This window comes from Aspergillus piperis, assembly GCF_003184755.1.
Source record: "Aspergillus piperis CBS 112811 unplaced genomic scaffold BO85scaffold_9, whole genome shotgun sequence".
Lineage (NCBI taxonomy): Eukaryota > Fungi > Ascomycota > Eurotiomycetes > Eurotiales > Aspergillaceae > Aspergillus > Aspergillus piperis.
This window is the reverse complement of record NW_020291599.1, coordinates 15210-39110: the sequence shown is the minus strand read 5'-3', so window position 1 is coordinate 39110 and position 23901 is coordinate 15210. Positions and strand designations below refer to the sequence as shown.

Sequence of the window (23901 nt, the reverse complement as noted above, 5' to 3'; positions counted from 1 at the left end):
TAATCCACTATCCGACAGGAAATTTCCAGGCGTAATTCAGGTTTACCTGACTGTAGTTAGACGAATGTTGCGGAAACTGCCACATCAAATTGATATACTGCCAAACAAGTGCTACCTACATAACATATCAGAAGACGATACCATAAGATATAAGAAGCTCTTCCTTACCCAGCACTTTGGGAATTAGAACAGATCGTTCACTCTCATCTTTCTCAACGACTATAGTCAAACCATCCTCTCACTACTCCACCATTCCAGCAACACCCAAGACATACACCCATCACCATGTCTCTCCTTGTGCCCGAAATCAGTTTTGTCCCCAGCGCCCTCCTGAACTCGACCAGCCACCTCAAAATCGAGTACCTAGAGCTATGCGGAACTAAACCCGAAGGAACGCAAGAATACATTGGCGGCACCGACATCCAGCTCCTCACCAACATCTGGATACTCAAGATCCAAACCAAAAATGACCCCGACACCAACACTGGCGCTATGAGTCTCATCCTTGACCTCTCGCCCCTCCGAAACAGCATTCCCTGCCGCATGCATATCACAATCACTGACGAGCCCCATGGCCCCGCTTATGCCGACGAAGACAATATCGTGAAGCGCGTGCGCCTCCATGAAGTCGAATATACTGTCGGGGGTCTTTGTGATCTGATCGTTGCTAATGACCTTGATAGATGTAACTATGCCAGTGATCGTTTTTATCAGCAGAACAGGCATTGGTTCAAGATGCTTATTGAGGAACTTGGGCGAAATCAGAACATTCCAGAACAGGAAGTGAGGGATGCTCAAAATGCTGTGAGCTTTGTTTGGAAGGGACCGGGGACTGGCATTGACGATCGTGTGGATATTGCAGTCGGGTCTAGCGTGTTGAGGAGCACTATTGATCGTCGTGTGAGACACGACCTTGGTTTCTGATGGTATGAATGGGGATGATTTGGGGGGGAATGTGTGGCTTGCTTGTGTGCTTCTGAGTGGTTTTGGTTTTTAGGCTGGTTACTAAATTGTTATAATGCCTAGGAATCAGATTCTTGGATTATGAATCGTGCAATAACGTACAGTCATGTAGACTGTTTCGGAAGTAAATCTCTGTAATATTATCGATTAAACTAGTAACGAGTAGTGTGCTAGGTATGTGTATATCCTGATCACATGCCTGATGGGCTGTACTTCAACACATGTCGTTTTCTCTTTTCTCACTACTCCTAAATTGAACTTGAATAAATGCAATAGCTAATTCTAAATGTATATTTGATATTTCAAATCTTTTTATCAAACTTTGCTAATTATTTACCGTGGATTCATAATATTAACATATATTCTATTAGCAACGAATAATAATCAAATCAGACCAAATAACTGATCAATAAGTCAGGAAACTTGCACGGTCAGAATCTTTATATATAAGATATCTTGATTACTATATGAGATGTGAGGTACTAAGCCAACCCAATCATGATTACTATGACTATATGTAAACATTATCTCTTCTTCATTCCATCAACCCTTAAAGTCAACGGCTCCCCCTCCCTGTCCCATGATACCAGCATACTCTTTGAGACATTTTCCATCTCAGCTTCCTTAAGTGTCTGCAGGTCCGGATGCTCAGGTCCCTGCGCCACCCGACAAGCTAACAGCGCCAGCGCTGATGACTTCCACATCCCCACTCCTTTAGCCCTCGCAGTATGAGCGACAATCAATATCAAGAACAAGATCGACAAGATCGTGATCACGATCGGAGCCGCAGCCCAATACCAGCGCACAGATATATACGTCTGCGTGGTTAATGCCTCCCCGGTAATTGTGGTGCTATTCGGCCCGGCACGAATTCCCTTTGTAATGCCGACGGCAACGTTCTTCATAACGGGGCTGGCGTCTTTCCCCTCCTGCACGGAATACGTCCACCCAGCTTCGATTTGGTCTGAGAGGGATATGGTAGATGTGAAAGAGTTGAGGATCTGTAGCACAGTATTTCCTGCGATGGTGTAGTTACCATTGGTTGCGAAACTTGGGGTTGAGCTGTTCAGTGGAGCCAGCTCGTTGGGGTAGAACATTTGGAAGTATTTGTTTTTCGTAAAGAGCTGCTCCGTCTCAGATGCTTCGAGTGATTGGTGATCAGAGGTATAACTATTGTTTGTGTATCTCTGGGCGCAGAAATACAGAGCGCATTCAGTGATTTGTGGCTTTGGTTCCAGGGCAGTGTGGTTTTCGGCGGTATATAATATGTTGGGATTGTCGTATATCGCCGCTGCCAGACCAACTATCGGATTTAAGATCCCAGCGACCCGGGGTCCTTGGGAACTGCTGAGGTTTAGGCGATCCGTGTCCGTATTGGCGAAACTCCAGGTTTCCTTCTCGAGATCAACTGCGTTTCCAGTTCCAATGTCTACTGTGGCCGCTTCAAAGATATCCGGCGTTATCCGCAAGTCTCCCGGCGTGGTATATGTGCAATTTGGTCTGGCCCCTTGATATGCCGTGCCATTGAAAAAACTCGCATACGAGCTGTTTGAGGAGAGAGCCGTGCAACTCTGCAGTGATTGCGAGGTAACATCCTGGCATCTGCTGCATGCCCCCAGAGTGTCGAAGGTAGGATACTTGCACAAGCCTGTACTGCAGGTCGGCTCCTGGGTATTGTCTGACCCATAGATGCTTTGGAGGATAAGCAGACTCATAGTATTATCACTGTTTGCGTTGCCGGGTACGTAGGCCTGGGCAGTTTGTAGGGAAGCCGTCTCATTTGTAGCGGGAACAATACGAGAAGGAAAGGTGAGAATCTGCTGGGTCAAGGGATCGAGTGCGGCCGACAGAATCAAGGTAACTGCGCCGAGAGTAGCCAGGCTGGGGCGGTTGGTGGTGATCAGTTGCAAAGAACCCCAGATGCCTTGGCTGGCCTGATCAAGAGCGTATAGATCGTATAGCCGTCTTTGGCTGCGATAATGATTCCATTTGAGTTGACTGAGACAAACTCCGACCGGGAATAGCAGTGTAGCTCTATTGGCGGTTGCTATCACCGCGACCACTGCATTTGGAGAGACTCTGTATGCCCAATCGGCATAGGGCATCCCATCCAGGTGGTTTAGCAGCACGATCAGAATGACCACACATGCAACGCTCAATACGGATGCACCAATTTCCCATCCCCAGGATAACAAGCCGGTAGGGGCTTTGCTCTTCTTCATAGCCGACCCATGAATCTCTGGGGGACCCTCAACTTCACGAAGCAAGTATTTTTTGGACGACCCATAGTCGGTGATTGGGTTTCTCTGGCTAGGATATGTTTCTCTTGAGTCGGAGCGGGAATGTTCGCGATCGGGTTCTGGTCCACGAAGGCAGCGCTCCAGAGACCCATTAGATTCTTCCGATGGACGGACTGGACTTGGAGGGCGGGAGACCATGATCGAGCCCAATTTTCCTTTATCTTCTCAGACCACAGGATGGGGTCGTTGTTGTATTTCCATAATAATCTACGGGGAGTGAGAGTACTATATGGCACAGCCTTGCAGAGCCCTCCGTAGCCGGAGGGCTTAGCGCTTATTTCCCTGCCACGCACTAGTCGATCCCTCAACACTGCCAGCGAATGAACAGCTACAGTGCTTCAGACCCTCTTAAAGGATCTTACCATCTTATATGAGCCACTTTCTTAAATGTCTTGGCTTTCATCTTACTTGGACCCTCCCTCCTTTTTGGGAAGTCAATCTCTCTCACCGTACATCTTTTGTCCAGCTGGCACAGCCCGGTTGCTTGACTAGCCTAGGGGGTTAAACTGAAAGAAAACAAAATTGGGAAATATGAGGCTCAAAGAGCTTCTAATCGATCCCTTCGAAGTTCCTCCTGTCCGGTGTGATACCGGTACTATTTTCCGTGTCTACATCACGTGTAGTAGGTGTTGGCGATTTGAAACCCTACGATCTAACTTACAGGTTCTTTTTTTTCCAGCAACCATACTATTCAACCCTCGGAATGTGTGCATATTTTGCTTTTATTATAGAAAAAGATAATAAAATATCAAACAGAGTATCGACTTTGCATGGTCAAAATGGGAGTCCAGGCCGGAAAACCACAGAATACAATTTTTGCCATATTTCTTGTGGTCGATCTACCAGTTTCAACATGAAGGCTTTGTGCCTTCTTGTTTGTCTTGATTAATAACTCTCTACAAGGATGAGATCTTTTGCGTCTGAGATGTCCTGCGTTCGTGGTGACCTTTCGATCGGGCGAGATGCAAGGGGTCGGAATTCCCGAGGAATGCACTCCTTGAGAGAGCCAATGCTATGGAATCTTTGGCTAAGCTGTCTCACAAATCTAATCCAGGACATACCGTATCTTGTTCCTTAAAAGTGGTGGGTCCAGCCAGCCACATAGTTGTTAATATATAGTCGAGCTCGATCCATGGTTCTTCCCCATCGAATCTAAGTCTCAGAACCCACTAACAAAATGTACTTCTCCCGTCTCCTCCCGGCTGTGGCCCTAGGCTCAGGTACGAGTGCCTCAAGAAATCCTAATTTCTCCAGAACTAACAATCACGCAGTCCTAGCCACCGCAGATATCGTCACCTACTCCCCTCCAACCGAACCGGGACTGTCCTACAGCATCACCATCCCCAATACCACCACCGCCGCTGGCTCCGGCCCCATCTACCTACAAATATCTGCCTCCACAAGTCTACAATGGGTCTCCTTAGGCGAAGGCGCTCAAATGGCCTCTGCGAACCTTTTCATTCTTTGGGCCGCCTCTTCCACGGAAGTCACACTGTCACCGCGTTCCAGCTTGGACGGTGGCAAGAGTGAACCTCAATACAACTCCCTTGCAAATGTTACTCTCCTCACCGGCTCGGGGATTAACAACGGCGTGATGACCGCCAACATCCGCTGTGATAACTGTCTCTCGGCCTGGCCAACTCCCGCTGCACCTCCGAGCGATCCCAGTTCTGTATACACCTTGGACCCTGAGGGGACCTCCACACCTTGGTTTTGGGCTTCTTTTACTGGACCGTCCTTGAACGACCCTGACCCTTCGGCGGACCTGGCGATGCATGATGATTTAGGTTCCATGCAACTCGACTTGAGTCAGGCACAGTTCTCTGCCGCGGAGGCTATAACTGATCCATCATACAATCCCTTCCAATAAGCTTGAAGAGTAAAGCGGAATCTAAAGAAAGCCTAATGGCAATCCGGGTGATGGCAGCACACGTGAAAGATGGCTGAGCCGGTAGATGTATCTAGACGGTATTATATCCGAATCCTGCTCTACAATGATATTAATAAAAACAACATAATTTTCTGAGCGCTTTATAATACATATCGTGATTTATATGAAAGTGACCCGACTCACTGCCAAGAGAGAACAGTGCTATTTGGGTGTCAAGAATGCTTAGCTCCCCGGCAGGGGCTCCGGCCTTTGAAATTGAAATCATATTGGTTGGGCGTTCATCCGGCTTTTGAATCTTCCGCATTCGCTTGTTCTGCCACTACAGATAGGGTAGTATATAAGCTTCATGACAAATCGATCTGATTATTAGTTAGAGACATTGTAGACTCGCTCTGACACAGGCGAACAAACGCATGCATGTTCTTCGCATTACTGTACCTTCAGTAAGTAGTATACCGTGCTCAGATGTACTTGGTACATATTTTGACTGCTAGTAAAACGTTCGCAGCCTCAATGAGCAATATGCATCCCGAAGGGAGCAACTAAAATATAATCAAGATTACGGAGGACCGACGCTGGCCTCGCCAATATATCTATTCCAGTAGAGTAATCATGTGCTTACTGGAGGACTGAATTCGTCTAATAGGATATTTACAGTCGTCCAGAAATGACTAATGTCAAGTCATTATCACGCATCAACATGGCAATCCCACTCGACTGACCGATAGGGCAGCTGTAGGCCAATCGGCGTCTGAAACTCGGTGTTTGATACCGGAGACTAAGCATCCCAGTGGAGCAACGAGCGCCTCACGTGACCATCATACAACAGTATATATTGTTCAATCTTTTTTGCCAGAAACCCAGCATTGCCATGATTCAGAAGTTATACTGCCTGAAGACTCAAATTTTTACCATTGAGACAGGCTTTAAGTCAGACTAATTCAAAATGTCTCTAGTGCCCGACTCTGTGATCCCACGTCCAGCCACAGACGACTACTACAACCTTGGCACATACTCTCGACCCATCAGCACTACTAGCCAAGATGCGCAGATCTGGTTTGATCGTGGCCTCATCTGGTGCTACGCCTTCAACCATGCCGAAGGTTACCGATGCTTTGAGCAGGCCATAGCCCATGACTGCAACTGCGCCATTGCCTACTGGGGCCTGGCCTACGCGTCAGGGCCTAACTATAACAAAGCCTGGCGGCTGTTCGATCCGGTTGACCTCAAAAAGAGCATGAAGCTATGCCACGAAGCTGCACAAAAGGCTCAAGAGCTCTGCCAAACAGCTCCCGTCACCCCCGTCGAGCGCGCACTCATAGAAGCCATGCAAACTCGCTTCCCAATTGACCACCCCGCCGAAGACTACGACCAGATCAACCACGCCTACGACGCAGCAATGAGGAAAGTGTATGATCAGTTCCCCACTGACCTCGACGTCATGGCTCTCTACGTAGACGCAAAGATGCATACAGCGCAGCGCAAGATGTTCCACATCAAGACTGGCCTCCCCATCGAGACATCTCCCGTCTACGACGTGCAGAAGCTCTTCAAAGATGGCTTGTCTCTTCCCGGCGCAGATACCCATCCGGGTCTGCTCCATTTCTGTATTCATTTCTGGGAAATGTCCGCCACTCCTGCCGTTGCGCTCCCGCCAGCAGACGCTCTACGCCACCTCGTCCCTGACGCTGGGCACCTGCACCACATGCCTACTCATCTTGATGTTCTGGTTGGAGATTACCGTCGCTCAGTCGACTCGAATACCGCAGCAGTCCAAGCAGACGAGAAATTCCTCGCCCGCGAAGGTGCAAAGAACATGTACAGCTTCTACCGTCTTCACAATTACCACTCGCTCGTCTACGCGGCGATGCTCTCCGGTCAGTCCAAAATCGCGCTAAAGGCCGTAGACCAGATGGAAGCCTCAATCACAGATGACGTCCTCCGGGTCGACTCTCCACCACTAGCAGACTGGCTCGAGTTCTTCAAATCAGTACGCGTTCACGTCTACGTCCGCTTCGGACTCTGGGAAGAGCTCAAAGCACTTCCAATCCCTGAAGATCAGGACCTCTACTGCGTCACTACAGCCATGATGCACTACGGCAAGGCAATTGCGTTAGCAGCGACAAACAACATTACCGAAGCTCTGCAAGAGCGCACCCTCTACGAAGCGGCTGCTAAACGCGTCCCTCCCAGCCGGAAAGACTACCCGAACCTCATCATTGATATTCTGAAGGTTGCGACGGCCATGCTAGACGGTGAGATTGAGTACCGTCGTGGGAATTTTGAGCGGGCTTTTGACAGCCTCCGGAAGGCAATTCGTCATGACGATGCGCTGATGTATACTGAACCCTGGGGCTGGATGTTGCCTACGCGACATGCGTATGCGGCCTTGTCGCTGGAGCAGGGTCATGTGGAAGAGGCTGCGAAGGCGTATGCGGAGGATTTGGGTCTAGATGCGGAAATTACTCGGGCGCATCAACATCCGAATAATGTCTGGGCGCTGCATGGGTATCATGAGTGTTTGGTGAGGTTGGGACGTGGGGCAGAGGCGCTTATCATTAAGCAGCAGTTGGATGTTGCTTTGAGTGTGGCTGATGTGGATATTAAGTCTTCGTGCTTTTGTCGGTTGGGTGTGCAGGGGTCGCAATGCTGTTCATGAGTTTGTTCGGGTGTATATACATGAGACCTATCATGAAGAAATCTGTGTTCGATTGATTGATATTGAAGATATTGAAGGTAGATGCATCACCAGGTGAACTCGTTGTAATGAAAGCATGGCGTCTGAGGAGTATAGGGATAGGAAGCTGAGTAGGACGGTTTCTTATTATTATGATTATTTTCCATTGTAATGGTTGGGGTGGGGGAGGGGATTAGATGAATTAAATGTGAATCCCTTGAACCTACTTTTATTCGACTCATACGAACGTCTGATCTTCTTCCACGAATGCTGAAATCTTCCGTCAAAGTGTAAGTATATATGTTGTGATTCAAGCTAAGCTATTCTATTCTAATGTCCCCTTCCTGTTGGGAAAGAGCGGTACAGTCCGCGAACAAGAAAACAATAATAACTTCGCAGATACGCAGATACGACAAGGAGGGTGAAAGACCACCTAGTATCCCATTTCCTCGCAGCGAGCGATTGCCTGATCTATATCATTCAACTGGAGGTTGTCCGTATCATATTCCAGCTTATCTGAATTCATTTCGATTTGCTGGGTATTCACCAGGATACGTCCGACGACAAGCCTCACGCGCTGCACCTTGGGACAGATTCTTCTATCCCTGAGCAGTTTGAGGACTTTTAGCCAGCCCCCTTCAGGATCATAAACCCGATAGAGGACGAGTATCGTTAGGTGTCTTCCATGCAGCTCGAGAAATCGAATGAGGTCTTCAGTGCTGATGTCCACATATTCGATCGATAATCTCCAGAGATCCACACCGCTCCCTTGATTGGAGTCCCACCCGTCAAAGGGATCGATAGCCAGTCTCATTAGCCTTCTCCACCAATCACACATAGGATGTACCGGGAAGCCATGCCACAGCAGATACTTTAGCTTCCAAGCTTGTCTAAACAACGAGGTGAACATATGGGCAATATACTCCCTGCTTGGCCCGTCTGAGGGCTCGCCCACCGTCAAGAAGACCAGCTTGTGCCATACAATACTAACATTGCTGGGGGGAGTGTAGTATTCACATGGTACAACTGTCAGTAACTCTGTCTTGGGTTGAATTGAATCCTTCGTGAACAGATATAGATACTCAGGCTGAGTCCCGGCATCCGTAAGGGCTGAGAATATGATTTGAAGAAACTTGCCGCTGGTGCCGTTTGCACTTCGTGGGGACCGACAATATTCGATAACTATGGTCTTGATGTTCGAAATCTTCTTCACCGCGTCGGAAATCTGGCTGGTCGCCGGGAACGAGTCAATTATAGAAGTATTTAGCCAAGGAGGTAAAGTGGACGCCATCTGCCCCCCGTTTGGGAGCCTTCTGGGTTCAAACCAAAGAGTCTCAGGGTATGAGCAAATAGCCTTATTGTATGCCACCTCCAATAGGTGACAGAACCCTACCATGTCAGTGGTAACTCTGATTTCCATCGATTTCGCTTTCAACGAGGCCGCTTTAGTCCTGTTGCGTATCCCTCTTGACACAAGCTCGAGTGTCTTACGGGTGGGGTCATCAAGGCAGCACACAATTTGAGAGTACAGTTCAGCGGGTATAGTGTCCAGTTGTCTCAGGTCCGCCCACGTATTCACTTCGCCGAGCTTTTGTTCTTCAAATGTCTTTCTGATAAACTCTCTTCGGAAAATTGGAGTCAATTGCGTCGTCATAATAAGAGAAGGGGGCTAGCACTGAATGAAAGATGGCAGTTGACAAAGTTGAGAGTAGTGAGTGTTCTATCATCGTGAGAATCCAAATCTCTCATAACTAGTCGGAGAAGATAGTTGAAACTGTCCCTACCTAAATATGCGGTCGATCGTGACGGATATTTCTGTAGTTGGTACTGGAAAACGAGAAAGACAGACGTGGTGCTTCAAGTGCACCAAGGCAAGGCCATATGCTCCAGAGATATTGTGAGAGACCGGCGTATGGAAAAGGTAAGAGCACCTTGCTCTATCACTTATCCTGGTCCCTTCCGTCCGCAGTTCCGCAGTCACATCATATGGATGGGTAGTTGTTACCCTTTGTGCTTATCATTAGATCTTCTACGCCTGGGGCCTGTATTTGTGGCCTCGATCTGGTACCGGAGCTGGGATTTGTTTGTTATAGATCTAGCATTTCAATTTAGCTCTGATGGGAAGTCGCTTCTTATCCGTAGGCCGCACATCTCCTACCGTTGGACCTATAAAACCCTATGTAATCATGGCGTCTTTGTGGAGTGATGCAACCTAAGTCACTTGAGCTGGGATATCGTCCGACCAACCCTCTTCGTCAATTCTCTATTCGTCTAACTAATCATTCTTGTGCGCTCAGGGAGAACTTGCTCATCATATTTAGCTATCTAGTGGCACATACCCAAGTCTTCAGTTCTAAGATGTTGTTCTCAACTGTGAGTTAAGTTCTAGATAGCAGTCCCTGATACTTTCTAACCCTCCCCTTCTTCTCACATAGAATCCTATCTCCAAGTGCTTCCTCCGCAAATTGTATGCCGGCAAGAACAGTCCTAGCCACAGAAAGTCGAAAAGTCAAATGTGCAAGGGAGACCATTATTAGGGCAGCTCAGTGGAACATTGATACCGTAACTATTAATAATAAAAGATCAGCCTTATGTCTCTCTATTATAATTACAAAAGTCGAAGTTAAACAAGGAGGTATATACCAGTTCGATGGGTTACAGTAGGTGATTGGCATCGGTCCGTTCCTGTTGTTGTCGGTATAGTCATAGTTCAGCGAGTAACCAGAAATGCAGTCTTTTCTTGGATTTAGTATACTAAACCAATACAAGAGGGATAGACAAAACCACAAACATACCAACATTGTTGTCTCCAATACCTACGTTGCCGTTGCAGGTTTGAACGCCGCTATCAGTTGTAGTGATGGTGCCATCATCAAAGTCATTTCCATTGTATGTTGATCCAGTGATGACCAGGCACCCAAAGGCAGAAGATGAAAAGCCTAGAATCAAAGCAGCTGTGGCCAGAGCTTTCGAACTGTATGCGACCATCTTGATGATTGATAAAGTAATGCTTCGATTGTACGAAATGTCTTGGATTTGATGTGAGATACGATGCCTTTGGTGTTTATGATGCAATGTCTTACCAGAACAATTGGGAGATATTTCTGACCATGGGCTACTTATATAGATATCTAGTACTCTGGTTCTCCATCCATCATCCGAGGCCGCAGCAACTTCTCAGGGTCCTGGTACCTAGATTGCAACCAATAGTCATCCATGTAAGTTATCTTTTTGTTGGATAACCAGTTCTTGGATGCCTTAGTTCTGGTCGCCTTGGCCGCCTAATTGTCGAATTATGTATAGTTGGACGCCTGGTTATTGGATGCATTGCCCCTGAGCGTCTGCATCCAAGAGGTTCGGTATATACTTACTTGGAACATCTGGTTAATTTCCTACCAAGAGGTTTTCGAGTACAATAGTAACCTATCAGTTTCTAGCCATGGCGATGAACAGGATACATTCTTATCCTGCTTCACTGACTAAATCCGACTCTCTAAGTTCAAGAAATTGCAACGTGATATATGGAGTGTGTTTGTATTTGCTTAGTGTAGAAATGCAGAAGTAAGCCTGACACAGATTGATAATGTGCGGTTTGTCTAGTATTTAGACCAGTAAAAGCATCAGCAGATAGGTATATCACCGGAAAGACACAGATGGAACTAGACTAAATATATGACTAGTAGTGATCGTCCGATTCATTGATCCGCCTCGGCATCTCCGCTTTCAGAGGACCCGATAACCGTTCCATGCTATCCAGAGTTCAAAGAATCAATCCTTGATTGCGTCGCGTAGAGGGGACTTTTGCCAGTTAGCACTAATTATACCATGTCTCAAATATCAGAAAATAAATGTTTGTTTACTAGTTGGATACTTGCCTCCCGATAGTAGACCTTCAGCTAGGGTCCGTGAGATTGAGGATTAGGCCCGCAGGATATGAAGGGAGAGCACATCACTTGCCTTATATAGCTGATGACTGCAGATCTTTCTTAGTGACCAGACCACAGTTCCATGATTGCTGCAGACACATAAACTGACTGCTACGGGAACTACATTAGACAGAGACTGGACAAACGATGATGGTTTTCTAACTATAATAGAAATGCTATTGACTCACACAAGACAAGTCAAGCTACCATTCTGGCTGCAAGAATAAAAAACCCAAGCTCTTCCCACTGATTAGCTCAACATACATTTCGCCTTCTCAATAATTAATGCTTGAGCATATCTTCATTATCAAGTATGGCGCATCGCAACTGAAAAGTTAGACAATCATCCCGCAGCACCAGCACAACTTCCACTATCTAAAAGCGATACTAACCCTCCTTAACATCCTCCTTACTTCCAAACTGACGAGTAAATGCACTGCCCAACTCCTCCTTATCTCTTACCGTCCTTCTCACAGCGCTATCTCTCCATCCATCCCCAAATACGCAACGCATGACACATCCACCCCTCGGAGAAATAGCGATACGAGCTACCTACCACCCATCCAATACACATTCAACGTATGAAGCGGAGAAATTGCGGAGCCACGCAATGCAATTCTGCCACATCTCTACTATCACGAAGTGAGGGGGTGTGAAATATCACGAAACCTCCCCAGCAGCGACACGAGGGGTCTAGATGATTGTGAATACAGGACGATCATGCAGGTATGAGTCGAAGTAAGTGGCTATCATTCACCTATGGTTCGTGCGAGGGGGTTCTTTGTTCGTTGTTGTTTGGCTCGGAGAAATAAGATTAGGGCGAGTCTTGCTGCCGTGGTTTGGTCCCGCGGCTGCAGGGCGTCTGGACCAATTGGAGAATTAGCTTGGTTAGGGGGGTGGATTTGGTCTATCGAGGGATAGTTATCTACACTATTGCATTTGGGGGCGTGAATTTGGGGGTTTGTTTGATTGAATATTGGAAGCTAGACTATTTATATGGCTTTACTCCCCAGGTATCACTTTCTGTTGGAGCACTTGCCCCATAGAGAAGAAATCTAGTACTCGGCATCTCAGAGAATTCAACATGGGTGCTATGTCCCTTCCTTCGGATGAGATCCCCCAGACTCAAACGGTGGCTCTCGTTCGAGAACTGGGTGGCAGTGTGGAATTCCGTGAAGGCTATCCTGTCCCTACCCCCGGGTCAAATGAGGTATTAGCGAAGGTGCTCTATACAGGTGTCTGTCAGAGTGGTCAGTCTTAGAACCTCTATCATACAAGTCATCTAGATGGCTAACACGTTCGGGAAGACCTACATACGAAAAACGGCACCGCCGCTGGTGCTGATGGCAATCCTATCACAAACATCAAACTCCCGCATATTGGAGGCCATGAAGGCGTCGGGCAAATTGTGGCTCGGGGCCCCAACTGTGACCCTGACCTGAAGGTCGGCGGACTGGTCGGCATTCGCTTCGCTAGTCGGATTTGTAGGAGATGCGAATTCTGCTTAGCCGGCACGGAACAGTACTGTGTCAAGGGCACGAACCACCTCCACCATGAAGACGGCAGCTTCCAGCAGTATATTGCTTTGGATGCCGACAATCTCACTATCCTTCCTGACGATATAGATCCAAAGGTTATCGGGCCGGTGCTGTGTGCTGGTGTCACAGCGTACAAGGTAAGAATCAGTTCTACGCACGCACGAAAAGATCTAATCGCCGACTGTCTGTAGGCTGTTCTCAATGCGAATATCCGGGCAGGCAACTGGCTCGTTGTTGTAGGTGCCGGAGGTGGTCTTGGACATCTGGCTGGTAAGTCTGGCGCATTATCGCGAGGCTACCACATACTGACCAGACAGTACAATATGCGAAAGCACAGGGAGCATTGGTGATCGGTGTTGACGCTGCCGACAAACGAGATTTTGTCCTTGGATTGGGAGCTACCGAGTTCATTGACTTCACTTCAACGGATCCGGTGCAGCGGGTCCATGAAATTACCGGTCTTGGTGCGCATGCTGTTGTTGTGACTGCGGGAAGTGCCAAAGCCTTCGCCCATGCCTGTGACATGCTGCGGGTTGGAGGTACTCTAAGCTGCGTTGGAATCCCGCCGGGCCGTCCAGTACTGGAAACTCCTATTTGCACGATCGTAATCAAAGGCCTCCGGGTTACCGGAAACCTTATCGGCTCACTGAAAGAGTGCATGGAGGCAGTAGAGTTGGTCCGACGTGGGGTTGTCAAACCGGAAATCAAAGTTCGCACGTTCAAGGAGTTGCCTGAGGTGTACGAAGAGATGGAGAAGGGTGACATTGCAGGTAGAATTGTCCTTCAAGTTTCGCAGTAGCTTACTCGTGCTGTATAGTTCAGAGAATAGCAGTTCTGCAGTTCGTCATATCTCTTTGACAAAATCAGACACTTTCACCCACTTTCTATCCATAAAGAATCCAGTGCGAATCAGCGTCCTCCTCCGGAGAGTCCACATGCTTTCCAGTGCTGTGAGCGTACTCCCCATCGTGATCGAATGACCAAGGGTTATAGTCCATTCTCAATATGCGCGCAGGGGCTTTAACCAAAGCCTCGGCCGTCTTACTATGCAGTATCGACTTCAGCATGAAATCTTGCTCCAGGAAAGGTAGCAGCTTCTGGTACAACGCGTGCAGAAAATCATGCGGCCGCATTTGAAAGTCAGAGCATGTCGGGACACACGGCGTGAGCAGGACAGTATCCGCGAGTGAGTTGGCAATCTCGAAACACTTCAACAGCTAATTCAGGTTTTGATTAGTATGCACAATTTCAATCAATGCAGAAGACAAACCTGGTCGCGTCCTAGTGGCAACAGGTCTGACTCAGTAAAGCTTTGCAACGACATCAGAAGGTCACGGCTGACCACGGCCGGGAACCTGAACGTCATAAGTCGAGCACCCGATTTCGACGAGAGAAGATGCCGAGACAGAGCTTCCTGCCAGATGATAGTCCTCATCCACTCTTTCGTGATGCAGTAATCAGCAATACGGGTGCAAGGTCTGTCGCCTTTGCCGAAAGAAAGCATCGACAAGACTGCCTCCGTCTCTGCCAGACTATTTGCAGTCATTTCCGGTTTATCTCTAGCATTGGAGCTTCTCCTAGACGAAAATCCATCAAACGTGGCAAAGAGTCTGCCGAGCTCCAGCAAGCCTTTCACATCTACATTATTGCCGACATCGACCTCATTCGGTAGGTGGATAGGAGTGGTATACGAGGGTTCGAGACCAAGATGCAAAGAATAGCCCCTAAACCATGTCAGCTAAACTGAGCTACAATCGAAGTGCGGACGGGAGTTTCTACCTTTCAGAAACCCAGAGCAAGAGAAACACGATCTCCTTATTAGCAACAACATCCGCATCCAGCTCAGTATCATGCCTACCCACGCCCTCATCCAACTTCAAGAGCCGAGCTCCATACACAGCCTCTCGTATGAACAACATAGCCGAGTCCCTCTTATTGATCTTGGCATGATAAACATGCAGGAAGAAGGAAACCAAGACGCTCCTCAAGTCGAGATGTGCTTCACGCATCCTCATACACTCCGCCGCCATCATCGTGCTATCAATACTTGTCGGGGCAAGCTGCAGCTGCGCCATGGTGGCTGCACAGAGCGCCATAGTCAGACACAAGGTTCCCACATTCGGTGTGCCATGTTCAAGCTTCTCCAATAGCACTTCAGCATCGACAACCGGCCACACGCTATAAGAAGCCTGCTGATACGAACGCACAACTGAGACTAGTTCTTCTGTTGGGATGATAGTCGATGCAGGTCGCTCTGCTTCCACACGGGATATCTCCTCGTCACGAGAATCAACATGCGGAGGGATCAGAGGACCGGTTGTCAGGCGCTCTTCTCCCTGCTCACCAGTATATCTCCTTACCTTTGGTCCCCTTCTCCGTGCAGGCTTCAGGTAAGTGCAGTTGACTTTCTTAGGGGCACTCTGGCAGGTATCGCAAGGCCAGGCGCCGCTGCACTTGACCTTGCGGGAGATACACTCATCGCATGCACGCTTTGTGAGTCGATGGCGCATGGGTAGGGGATGATAATCACTAGATCCCAATCAGATAGCTAACAAAGGAAATGGATAGATGGATAGATGGATAGTAAGAATGAAAGATGAAAGGAGTATCCGAAGAGAGGGATGAGATGGAATGATTAGCTGCAGATGAGGGGAAGGCAAAGCAATGCGGAGTCAGAAGGAAGACCGGCCATTCATCAGAATCCCGATTGCATGCAGATTCCACCATATTTCTCCACAGCCATAATTCCATTCCACTTGTTCAATATCTGAACAAAGTCAAGATAACAATGTGACCCATAGTTACATGGACGGACATGTTATGATGTGGCATGACAACAGCATCCCAAATATAGAAGGAAGTAAGTAGATGATCATGTAATCATTTATGTAACAGACTACCCCCACACACCCCCAACCGAGCTTAGCAATCAGGACCCCTCCTGTCATTTACTCCAGATCTTCTACTTCTTTCCTTTCTCTACTACCTACTACTTCTCCTTTTACCTCTACTTGACTCCCTTCACAAAGCCAACAAGCACTCCCCATCATCTACAAAGAACCAATCTCACCAACCACCCAAAAATGGAAGACACTCCCCTCCCCCCCGCAAGCACCGACGTACGTTCTACCCCACAATCCCCATCCCATTCCTCCTCTTCAAACCCCCAGCTAATAACCCAAACAGCCCCGCGACCTCGCCGCCCTCGAATCCAACCCCTCCGTCCTCTTCCCCAGCTTCACCTCCAGCACCGCCTGGACCCTCGGCCTCGCCCTGCGCGAGCGCATTCTATCCCTCCCACCCACACAACGCAAGCCAGCGCTAATCTCCATTACCTTGACGGGGGGCTCCGAACCACACGTTATCTTCCAATGCGCCACCGAGCCCGGTACGGTAGCGGACAACGAGGTGTGGGTGCGACGGAAGCGGAACACAGTGTTGCGATGGGGCGTGTCGAGTTGGTTGATGAGACAGAAGATGTTGAGTTCGACGGGGGCGGAAGCGAGTGAGGTGGAGGCGGCGTTTGTGAGGAAGTTTGCCTTGACGAGTAGCGGCGGTGGAGGCGCGGCGGATGAGTTTGCCATTCATGGGGGTGCGTTTCCCATTCGGGTGAGGGGCGTGGATGGCATTGTGGGTGTTGTGGTGGTGAGTGGGTTGAAGCAGGAGGATGATCATCAGGTGGTGGTGGAGACGATCAGGGAGGTTATTGCGAAGATGTAAATAAATTCATTAGTGTAATATATTATATATACGATATGTATTAGAGTGATTTGTTTTATGTTGTGCTATGTGTATAGTCTACAAGATGAGAGTCAAGTTTGGATAAAAGGTATCATGCAATTGCTGCCTCTAATAATGTCAAGGTCAGGTCAGGTATCATACTCGGTTGGACGACTGGTCAGCAAAAACCGGGCCAAAACAATGGTCTCAACAAAAACACACAACAATCAAAAAGCTAACTCCATAAAGATCCCTCTAATGGTATGGTAATTTTACAATTCATCATGCCCGCTGGGCTCGTCATCCTCGTCCGCCGGCGCAGAGCCATACAGCTTGCTGGTGATCGGGTACGCCACGTTCGAGAGCTGCTCCTTCTGCTCCTCGAAGTCCTCGGTGGTGGCAGTGGCAGCGTTGTCCTCGAGCCACTCAGTCACCTCCTTGACGGCGTCCAGGATGGTCTGCTTGTCGTCCTCGTCGATCTGGCCACCCAGGCCGTTCTCATCGTTGACCTGGTTCTTCAGGCTGAACGCGTAGTTCTCCAGGGTGTTACGGGCCTCGATCTTGGCCTTGATGGCCTTGTCCTCCTCGGCGAACTCCTCAGCCTCGGCGACCATGCGGTCAATCTCCTCCTGGGACAAACGACCCTTGTCGTTGGTGATGGTAATGGACTCGGCCTTGCCGGTGCCCTTGTCGCTGGCGTGAACCTTCAGGATACCGTTGGCATCCAGGTCGAAGGAGACCTCAATCTGAGGAACACCACGGGGAGCCGGGGGAATGCCGGTAAGCTCGAACTTGCCGAGCAGGTTGTTGTCCTTGGTCAGGGAACGCTCACCCTCGTCTGTGACAGTCAGTTAGCAGACAGTCCGGGATGTTCAATCAAAGCATGGAATTACTTACAAACTTGGATGAGGACGGTGGGCTGGTTATCAGCGGCGGTAGAGAAGATCTGGGACTTGCGGGTGGGGATGACAGTGTTACGGGGGATGAGCTTGGTCATGACACCACCAGTGGTCTCAATACCCAGAGTCAGGGGGTTGACATCCATCAGAACAACATCGCCGGTACCCTCCTCACCGGACAGGACACCACCCTGGACGGCAGCACCGAAAGCAACAGCCTCATCAGGGTTGATACCCTTGCTGGCCTTCTTGCCACCGAAGAACTCCTCGAGAAGAGCCTGGACCTTGGGGATACGGGTAGAACCACCGACGAGGACAATGTCGTCAACCTCGGACTTCTTAACCTTGGCATCCTTGAGAACCTGCTCGACAGGCTTCAGGGTCTTCTTGAACAGATCCATGTTCAGCTCCTCGAACTTGGCGCGGGTAAGGGTCTCGGAGAAGTCCTCGCCGTTGTGGAAGGCCTCAATCTCAATACGGGTGGACATCTGGGAAGACAGAGTACGCTTGGCCTTCTCAACCTCGCGCTTCAGCTTACCCATGGCCTTGAGATCCTTGGTGACATCAACGTTGTTCTTCTTGTTGTAGAGCTTGACGAAGTGATCCATGACACGCTGGTCAAAGTCCTCACCACCCAAGTGAGTGTCACCAGCGGTAGCCAAGACCTCGAAGACACCGTTGTCGATGGACAGGAGGGAGACATCGAAAGTACCACCACCAAGATCGTAGACGATGACCTGGCGCTCATCACCAGTCTTGTCCAATCCGTAGGCGATAGCGGCGGCGGTGGGCTCGTTGACGACACGGAGAACGTTCAGGCCGGCAATGGTACCAGCGTCCTTGGTGGCCTGTCTCTGGGCGTCGTTGAAGTAGGCGGGGACGGTGACGACGGCGTGGGTGACCTTCTTTCCAAGGTAGCCCTCGGCGATCTCCTTCATCTTACCAAGAACCATGGCGGAGACCTCCTCGGGGGTCAGGGTCTTGGGGGTCTGGTTGACATCAACCTTGACGTGGGGCTTGCCGTCCTTGTTGACGACCTTGTAGGGGAAGTGCTTGGCGTCCTTCTGGACATCCTTGTCATCGAACTTGCGACCGATCAGGCGCCTAGAGAGCGTTAGCAACAGATCGCCACGAAACTCGCGAGAAGCAGAAAACTCACTTGATGTCAAAGATGGTCCGTCTGGGGTTGGCGGCGTATTGATTCTTAGCGGCGTCACCGACCAGGCGTTCCTCATCGGTGAAAGCGACGTATGAAGGGGTGATACGGTTTCCTTGGTCGTTGACGAGAATTTCGACCTTTCCATTCTGCATAACACCGACACAAGAGTAGGTGGTTCCCAGATCAATACCAATGACTGTTGATGACAGAGATCGTTAGCAGATTTTCTTCACTGTCTTCGCAGACGCTGTGCTTACCAGTTCCGTAGCTCTCCTGAGGCGAAGTCTCATCCTGAGCGTGTGCAGTGCCGAAGAAGGCGAGGGGGGCAATGAAAACAAGCAGCAAGTAGAAGATGGTGGTCCAAGCCGTGAAGGGCTTGGCCGCACCCTGATGCGAGATGCGCGCCATTATGTGTGAAATGTCCTTTCACCACAGGACACGTAGTAGACTTTTTTAATCGACGAGCTGCTCAATTGGAGACAGCAGCGAATGAATGTGAAAGAATCCTCCTATTGCTCGTACACGGTTTTTATTCCCCGGCACGAAGAAAGAAGGGAAAAATAGATACAGTCCAACCCAGATGAGAACGGGAAGGAAAGAAAGAGCGAGGGCGGAGAGGGAAGGGGGGAGAAGAGAGTTGGGTGAAAGAAGGCGACGACGGAGAGAAGAAAGAGTGTCTCGAGAAGCTCCGGCCAGCTTCTTGTATGGCTTGCCAGCGGCAAAGAAAGCGCAGCGGCCATGCTGGCCTTTTCGCGGGTATCTGACTTTAAGGTTACTCCTCGGGCTGTCATTGGTCCGCGACGCGTCCAGGGCGGGGCTGAGTCAGCGTGCACGGCCACCGCCCGGTGGTTCTGCCGGCGGAAAAATGGAAGGCGTTCGTCCAAATGGGGGAAGGCGGTCCACCGAACTTGCTAGAATCGTCGCGTGATTCGCTCGCTTCGGTTAGGCGTTCTTCACTCCTCCAGGGGCACTTTGCCTCTTTCGGCACTTGAACAACTGGCCGTTCCGTTCCTTCGGCGCCATTTCCCGGAAGATTGACCCTACTCTTACTGAAGTCCGGGGGTTGACGCTGAAGATTGAAGGAAAGATGAGAAAAGGGGCCAGCCTGTCAACAACTCGGCAATCACCACATGGCCAGATTCCACTATTGACCATCATTGAGTCAAGTCATTACTGCTTTTTGAGTCACTAAAAGATCACCCAAGGGTCTTCCGCTGTGAAAGTGGATACATCCCCCCACTCAGGAGGCGCATCCCAGCTTCCTGAATTATTGATTCAGCCAAGGCATGAGGTTTCTGCCAGCCTGGCCAGATCGTTTGATCTCTGTTTCAGTGGATGTGGCTGAAAGGGACCCTTTCTCCGTTAGTCACCAAAGGTGCCATTTCCAGCAGCTCTCGTAGTACTTGGTGTATGAGACAAACATACTCTTATATAATACTAGTAAGTAGGTTATTAGTAGTAGTACTTGTGGTGGTAGAGTAACCATATAGAAAATCAATAAATATATGCTAATTACGATTCAGTACGATCAGTTGTAGTGGACTGTACGTAGTAGTAGACCAAGTTAGCGCGCTGAAGTGGTGCGGAAAGATATATATATGTTGTGTTTAATGGCAACCATGTAAATAGAGGGACATACTATCTACATCAGAAATATATATTGTCCTGCCAATGCAATCAAACCATAATCTACTCTAGCAACCCAGCAGCCACTGTTTCACCTCCAGCCCGTAGTACAATACGTGTAGGTGCCTCAAGAGGTACAGCCTGGTCCATCTCCACCACTATCCGTGCCACAGTACCGGGAGCAACAATTTTGGGCTTTTTCTTGATGCTTGCGCCAGTCACCTTGTCCAAGGTTGCGACCAGCTGGCTGATACGGCCGGGTACGTGCAGGCGGCCCCGGTGGATGTCCACCATGCTGGGCAACAGATGATCAAAGGCCAACACCTTGCATGTAAACGACGTAACATTGGCGATGGGCGCCGAGGCACGGCAGATGACATCGCCAGATCGGAGATGGATGGGATCAATATTGACCAGGTTGAGCGTGACGTTCTGACCCGCCACCGCCCAGTCGTTGGGCTCCCCGTCCACTTCCAAGCTGCGTATCGTGGCCTTTTCGCCACTTGGCATCGTGAGGATCTGATCGCCAACTTGGAGACTACCGGCGTCGATGCGGCCAGAAATGGATAGAGGATTCTGAACGCTGCCCCGGAAGACGTCCCCAATGGTCATTCTCAATGGCTTCTCAATAGCATGGGCGTAAGGTTCCGTAGCTTCAAGCTCCTCGATCAACGTATGACCCTTGTACCATGAGACATTCGGGTCTTCACTGCGTCTAGTTACGTTATCGCCGCTAATACCCGAGCAGGGCACGAAAGCGATGTTTTTGGCTTGGAATCCAGCAGTTGTCAGGAAAGAAGAAACCTGCTGTTCGATTTCTTCAAAGCGACCTTGGTCCCATTGGACAGAGTCCATCTTGTTCACAGCAATGATGATCCTCTGCACACCCATACTCCGCACGAGGAGAGCATGCTCCTTCGTTTGACCCTTGAGTCCAGACTCAAAATTGCCTATGCTAGAGTCGATGACGAGAACGGCAAAATCGGCTTGACTGGCGCCCGCAATCATATTGGGTACAAAGTCCCGATGACCCGGAGCATCCACAATCGTAAACACCGTACTCTCCGTCTCAAACTTGTTTGTTGCAATATCAATAGTAACACCCCGAGCTCTCTCCTCGGAGCCTTGATCTAATACCCAGGCAAGGGCAAAGGATCCCTTCCCAATCTTCTCTGCCTCTTTACGATATTTTTCTAATGTGCGCTGATCGACAGCTTTGAGGTCGGCCAGCAGGCGTCCCATCAACGTACTCTTTCCTGCGTCGACATGGCCTAATCGCTTGTCAGTGGCGTCCGTCCATCCGCAGAGAAACGGGTAGTACGAACCGATAACGGCGAAATTCATGGCTTTCTTCCGTTGCGTTTTCTGGTACTCAGACAGCACATCTAGGTTCTTGCTCTTCACATTCACCTTCTCCTCCACACTCAGGCTGTTCATGCCTTCAGCCAAACCAGCCTGGGTTTTCTTGTCACCTGCTGACTTAGAAGCAGGTTGTTTCGATTTGAAGCCTGCATGTCCATTAGGGAGGATCTATATCTTGCGCCGAATAGCCAAACCTTTTGCAGAGCTCTGAGCATTCAACACAACATCGTCGGGGCTTGGGCCTGCAAAATCAAAGGGTTCAGCAAGTTCTTGACCATATATCTTGATCAGATCTAATGTGCTGGCAGATAGGTGGCTGGGCTCGGCCATCTTTGGGCGTATCGCTTCTCCAACGATCGTACTGGCAAATGTAGACGGTGGTGCGCGAATGTTGAGAGCGGCCTCTTCTTCCTGCTTCTTGTCGGTTGACACGGGGGGTTCCATATCTGCCTGCGCAGTGACCTCCGGACTGCTTTGTTTTCTCGGCTCTGGGGACGGCATTTTCTGGGGCGAAGGGCTTCCCAGCCGCGATCCTTTACCGAGTGACCGAAGCGATTGCAGACCCTCAGACGATTTCTGCGGCTTGCCATTGCTAGCGAGTCTCTCACGGAGAGAAAGGGCGGGGCTCTTTCGCTCAGTGGAAGATGGCCGGGAACTTTCAACTTCAGACGGAGGTGTAGGGGTTGGTGCCGCAGACTTCTCTCCCTCTTTCTTCTTGCGCGCAGCAGCCAAAGCAGCCAACTTGGATACCTTTCCGGAATTCTCAGGAGCACCACCCAGCAGACCCAACCGGGGATATAGAGGCTCAACGAGTATGTCCGCCTTACGGTGTGCAGGGATGTTTAGCCACGGTGCATCGCGAAAGAAGTCGGCTGCCGAGAAATGTGCAGTTGAAGAGGCCGGAGGAGACAACGGAACAGGATATACAGGCACTAGGAAGTCTGTTAGAACATACTTCAACTTCCGTAACGGCGTCAGTTCAAAGCAATCAATCACAAGGGGTAAGGATATACTCACAGTTTACGAAAACCTGACCGAAAGAACGCATAGGGCGAGTTGCAGGCGACCCAAGCCCAACCACCATAGTGTAGACGAGCAGATGCGCTTACCTGTGCTTGATTTTGCCTTGACAGCCGGAGCCGGAGCCGGAGCCTGTTTCTTCTTGACCTCCTTTGTCTTTTTACCTGCATCCGGTGGTTCCTATTAGCATCCAGAGAAGCAGGTCGCCATTCTGCTGGAACGCAGTCCAAATCTCCCCTTCCGGAGAGGAGTGATAACGCACCTCTCAGGTAATTCACAGACTTCTCAACATCATTGTAATAGTGCCATAGCGCCTCTTGTACCTCATCGCGAGTCGCGGTGACTGGAGGGTCCCCTGCACGGAGCTGGTTCAACACTTCTGCAGTGCACTGCTCGAGGAATTCCTCCTCCTCGGGATCCGGAGAATCATAGTCATCGTCAAAGTCATCTTCGTCGTAGCTCACAGCCTTAACGCGATGGCGCGACATGGTGGTGGTGGTGGTGTGTTGTTGTTGTTGGGAGCGGGGCAGGTTGCTAGGGAGGGGTTTTCCGGGAGACGGTAGGTTTAACGAGAGATTGGAGAAATTCCAAAGGAATAAATACGACAAAGAAAGATATAAGTAAACAGCACGCTACGTGCTTTGGTGACCGCCCGAATGTGAATGGGCCAAGAGGGTAGAGTCAAGAAGTTGGCAAAACAGAGAGCCGAGTCGGAGGTTGTCGTTGTGGAGGAGCTGATCGAATCCCACCACGTCATTCCCCGCTCGGTGGCCTCAGGCCGCTCAACTACTGCGGACGCTTCCTCCATTACGAATATCCT

General features: G+C 49.6%; 10 protein-coding genes across 10 annotated transcripts; 5 read left to right on the top strand and 5 right to left on the bottom strand.

Moving 5' to 3' along the window:
• Positions 1-285: 285 nt before the first annotated feature.
• Positions 286-924, top strand: BO85DRAFT_438460 (uncharacterized protein; the record flags this gene model as incomplete). The annotated part of the gene is made up of 1 exon (XM_025658670.1): positions 286-924. One exon carries the CDS (start codon positions 286-288, stop codon positions 922-924), a length of 639 nt encoding a protein of 212 aa, XP_025515252.1.
• Positions 925-1431: 507 nt separating this feature from the next.
• Positions 1432-3401, bottom strand: BO85DRAFT_514021 (DUF3176 domain-containing protein; the record flags this gene model as incomplete). The annotated part of the gene is made up of 1 exon (XM_025664728.1): positions 1432-3401. The coding sequence occupies one exon, from the start codon at positions 3399-3401 to the stop codon at positions 1488-1490; it is 1914 nt and encodes a 637-aa protein (XP_025515251.1). The 3' UTR covers positions 1432-1487.
• A 1039-nt stretch (positions 3402-4440) lies between these two features.
• On the top strand, positions 4441-5133 carry BO85DRAFT_488074 (CBD9-like protein; the record flags this gene model as incomplete). The annotated part of the gene is made up of 2 exons (XM_025663502.1): positions 4441-4483; positions 4535-5133. 2 exons carry the CDS (start codon positions 4441-4443, stop codon positions 5131-5133), a joined length of 642 nt encoding a protein of 213 aa, XP_025515250.1.
• A 967-nt stretch (positions 5134-6100) lies between these two features.
• On the top strand, positions 6101-7813 carry BO85DRAFT_514020 (TPR domain protein; the record flags this gene model as incomplete). The annotated part of the gene is made up of 1 exon (XM_025664727.1): positions 6101-7813. One exon carries the CDS (start codon positions 6101-6103, stop codon positions 7811-7813), a length of 1713 nt encoding a protein of 570 aa, XP_025515249.1.
• Positions 7814-8264: 451 nt separating this feature from the next.
• BO85DRAFT_372630 (uncharacterized protein) lies at positions 8265-9485 on the bottom strand (the record flags this gene model as incomplete). The annotated part of the gene is made up of 1 exon (XM_025656048.1): positions 8265-9485. The coding sequence occupies one exon, from the start codon at positions 9483-9485 to the stop codon at positions 8265-8267; it is 1221 nt and encodes a 406-aa protein (XP_025515248.1).
• Positions 9486-12841: 3356 nt separating this feature from the next.
• BO85DRAFT_459417 (zinc-dependent alcohol dehydrogenase) lies at positions 12842-14094 on the top strand (the record flags this gene model as incomplete). Its single annotated transcript, XM_025661655.1, has 4 exons — positions 12842-13007; positions 13065-13432; positions 13487-13565; positions 13613-14094. 4 exons carry the CDS (start codon positions 12842-12844, stop codon positions 14092-14094), a joined length of 1095 nt encoding a protein of 364 aa, XP_025515247.1.
• Positions 13724-16107, bottom strand: BO85DRAFT_299525 (putative C6 transcription factor). Its single transcript, XM_025655331.1, has 3 exons — positions 15075-16107; positions 14566-15019; positions 13724-14512 (listed from the first exon to the last, which is right to left on the bottom strand). The coding sequence occupies exons 1-3, from the start codon at positions 15803-15805 to the stop codon at positions 14180-14182; spliced, it is 1518 nt and encodes a 505-aa protein (XP_025515246.1). The 5' UTR covers positions 15806-16107; the 3' UTR covers positions 13724-14179.
• On the top strand, positions 16082-17072 carry BO85DRAFT_397336 (DUF967 domain protein). Its single transcript, XM_025657016.1, has 2 exons — positions 16082-16414; positions 16482-17072. The coding sequence occupies exons 1-2, from the start codon at positions 16379-16381 to the stop codon at positions 17013-17015; spliced, it is 570 nt and encodes a 189-aa protein (XP_025515245.1). The 5' UTR covers positions 16082-16378; the 3' UTR covers positions 17016-17072.
• A 43-nt stretch (positions 17073-17115) lies between these two features.
• On the bottom strand, positions 17116-19711 carry bipA (Hsp70 family ATPase KAR2). The gene is made up of 4 exons (XM_025657911.1): positions 19331-19711; positions 19074-19269; positions 17913-19018; positions 17116-17853 (listed from the first exon to the last, which is right to left on the bottom strand). Exons 1-4 carry the CDS (start codon positions 19479-19481, stop codon positions 17288-17290), a joined length of 2019 nt encoding a protein of 672 aa, XP_025515244.1. The 5' UTR covers positions 19482-19711; the 3' UTR covers positions 17116-17287.
• Positions 19712-20762: 1051 nt separating this feature from the next.
• On the bottom strand, positions 20763-23789 carry BO85DRAFT_477861 (putative translation elongation factor EF-1 subunit; the record flags this gene model as incomplete). Its single annotated transcript, XM_025662855.1, has 4 exons — positions 23344-23789; positions 23171-23245; positions 22256-22993; positions 20763-22207 (listed from the first exon to the last, which is right to left on the bottom strand). The coding sequence occupies exons 1-4, from the start codon at positions 23567-23569 to the stop codon at positions 20763-20765; spliced, it is 2484 nt and encodes an 827-aa protein (XP_025515243.1). The 5' UTR covers positions 23570-23789.
• Positions 23790-23901: the final 112 nt, after the last annotated feature.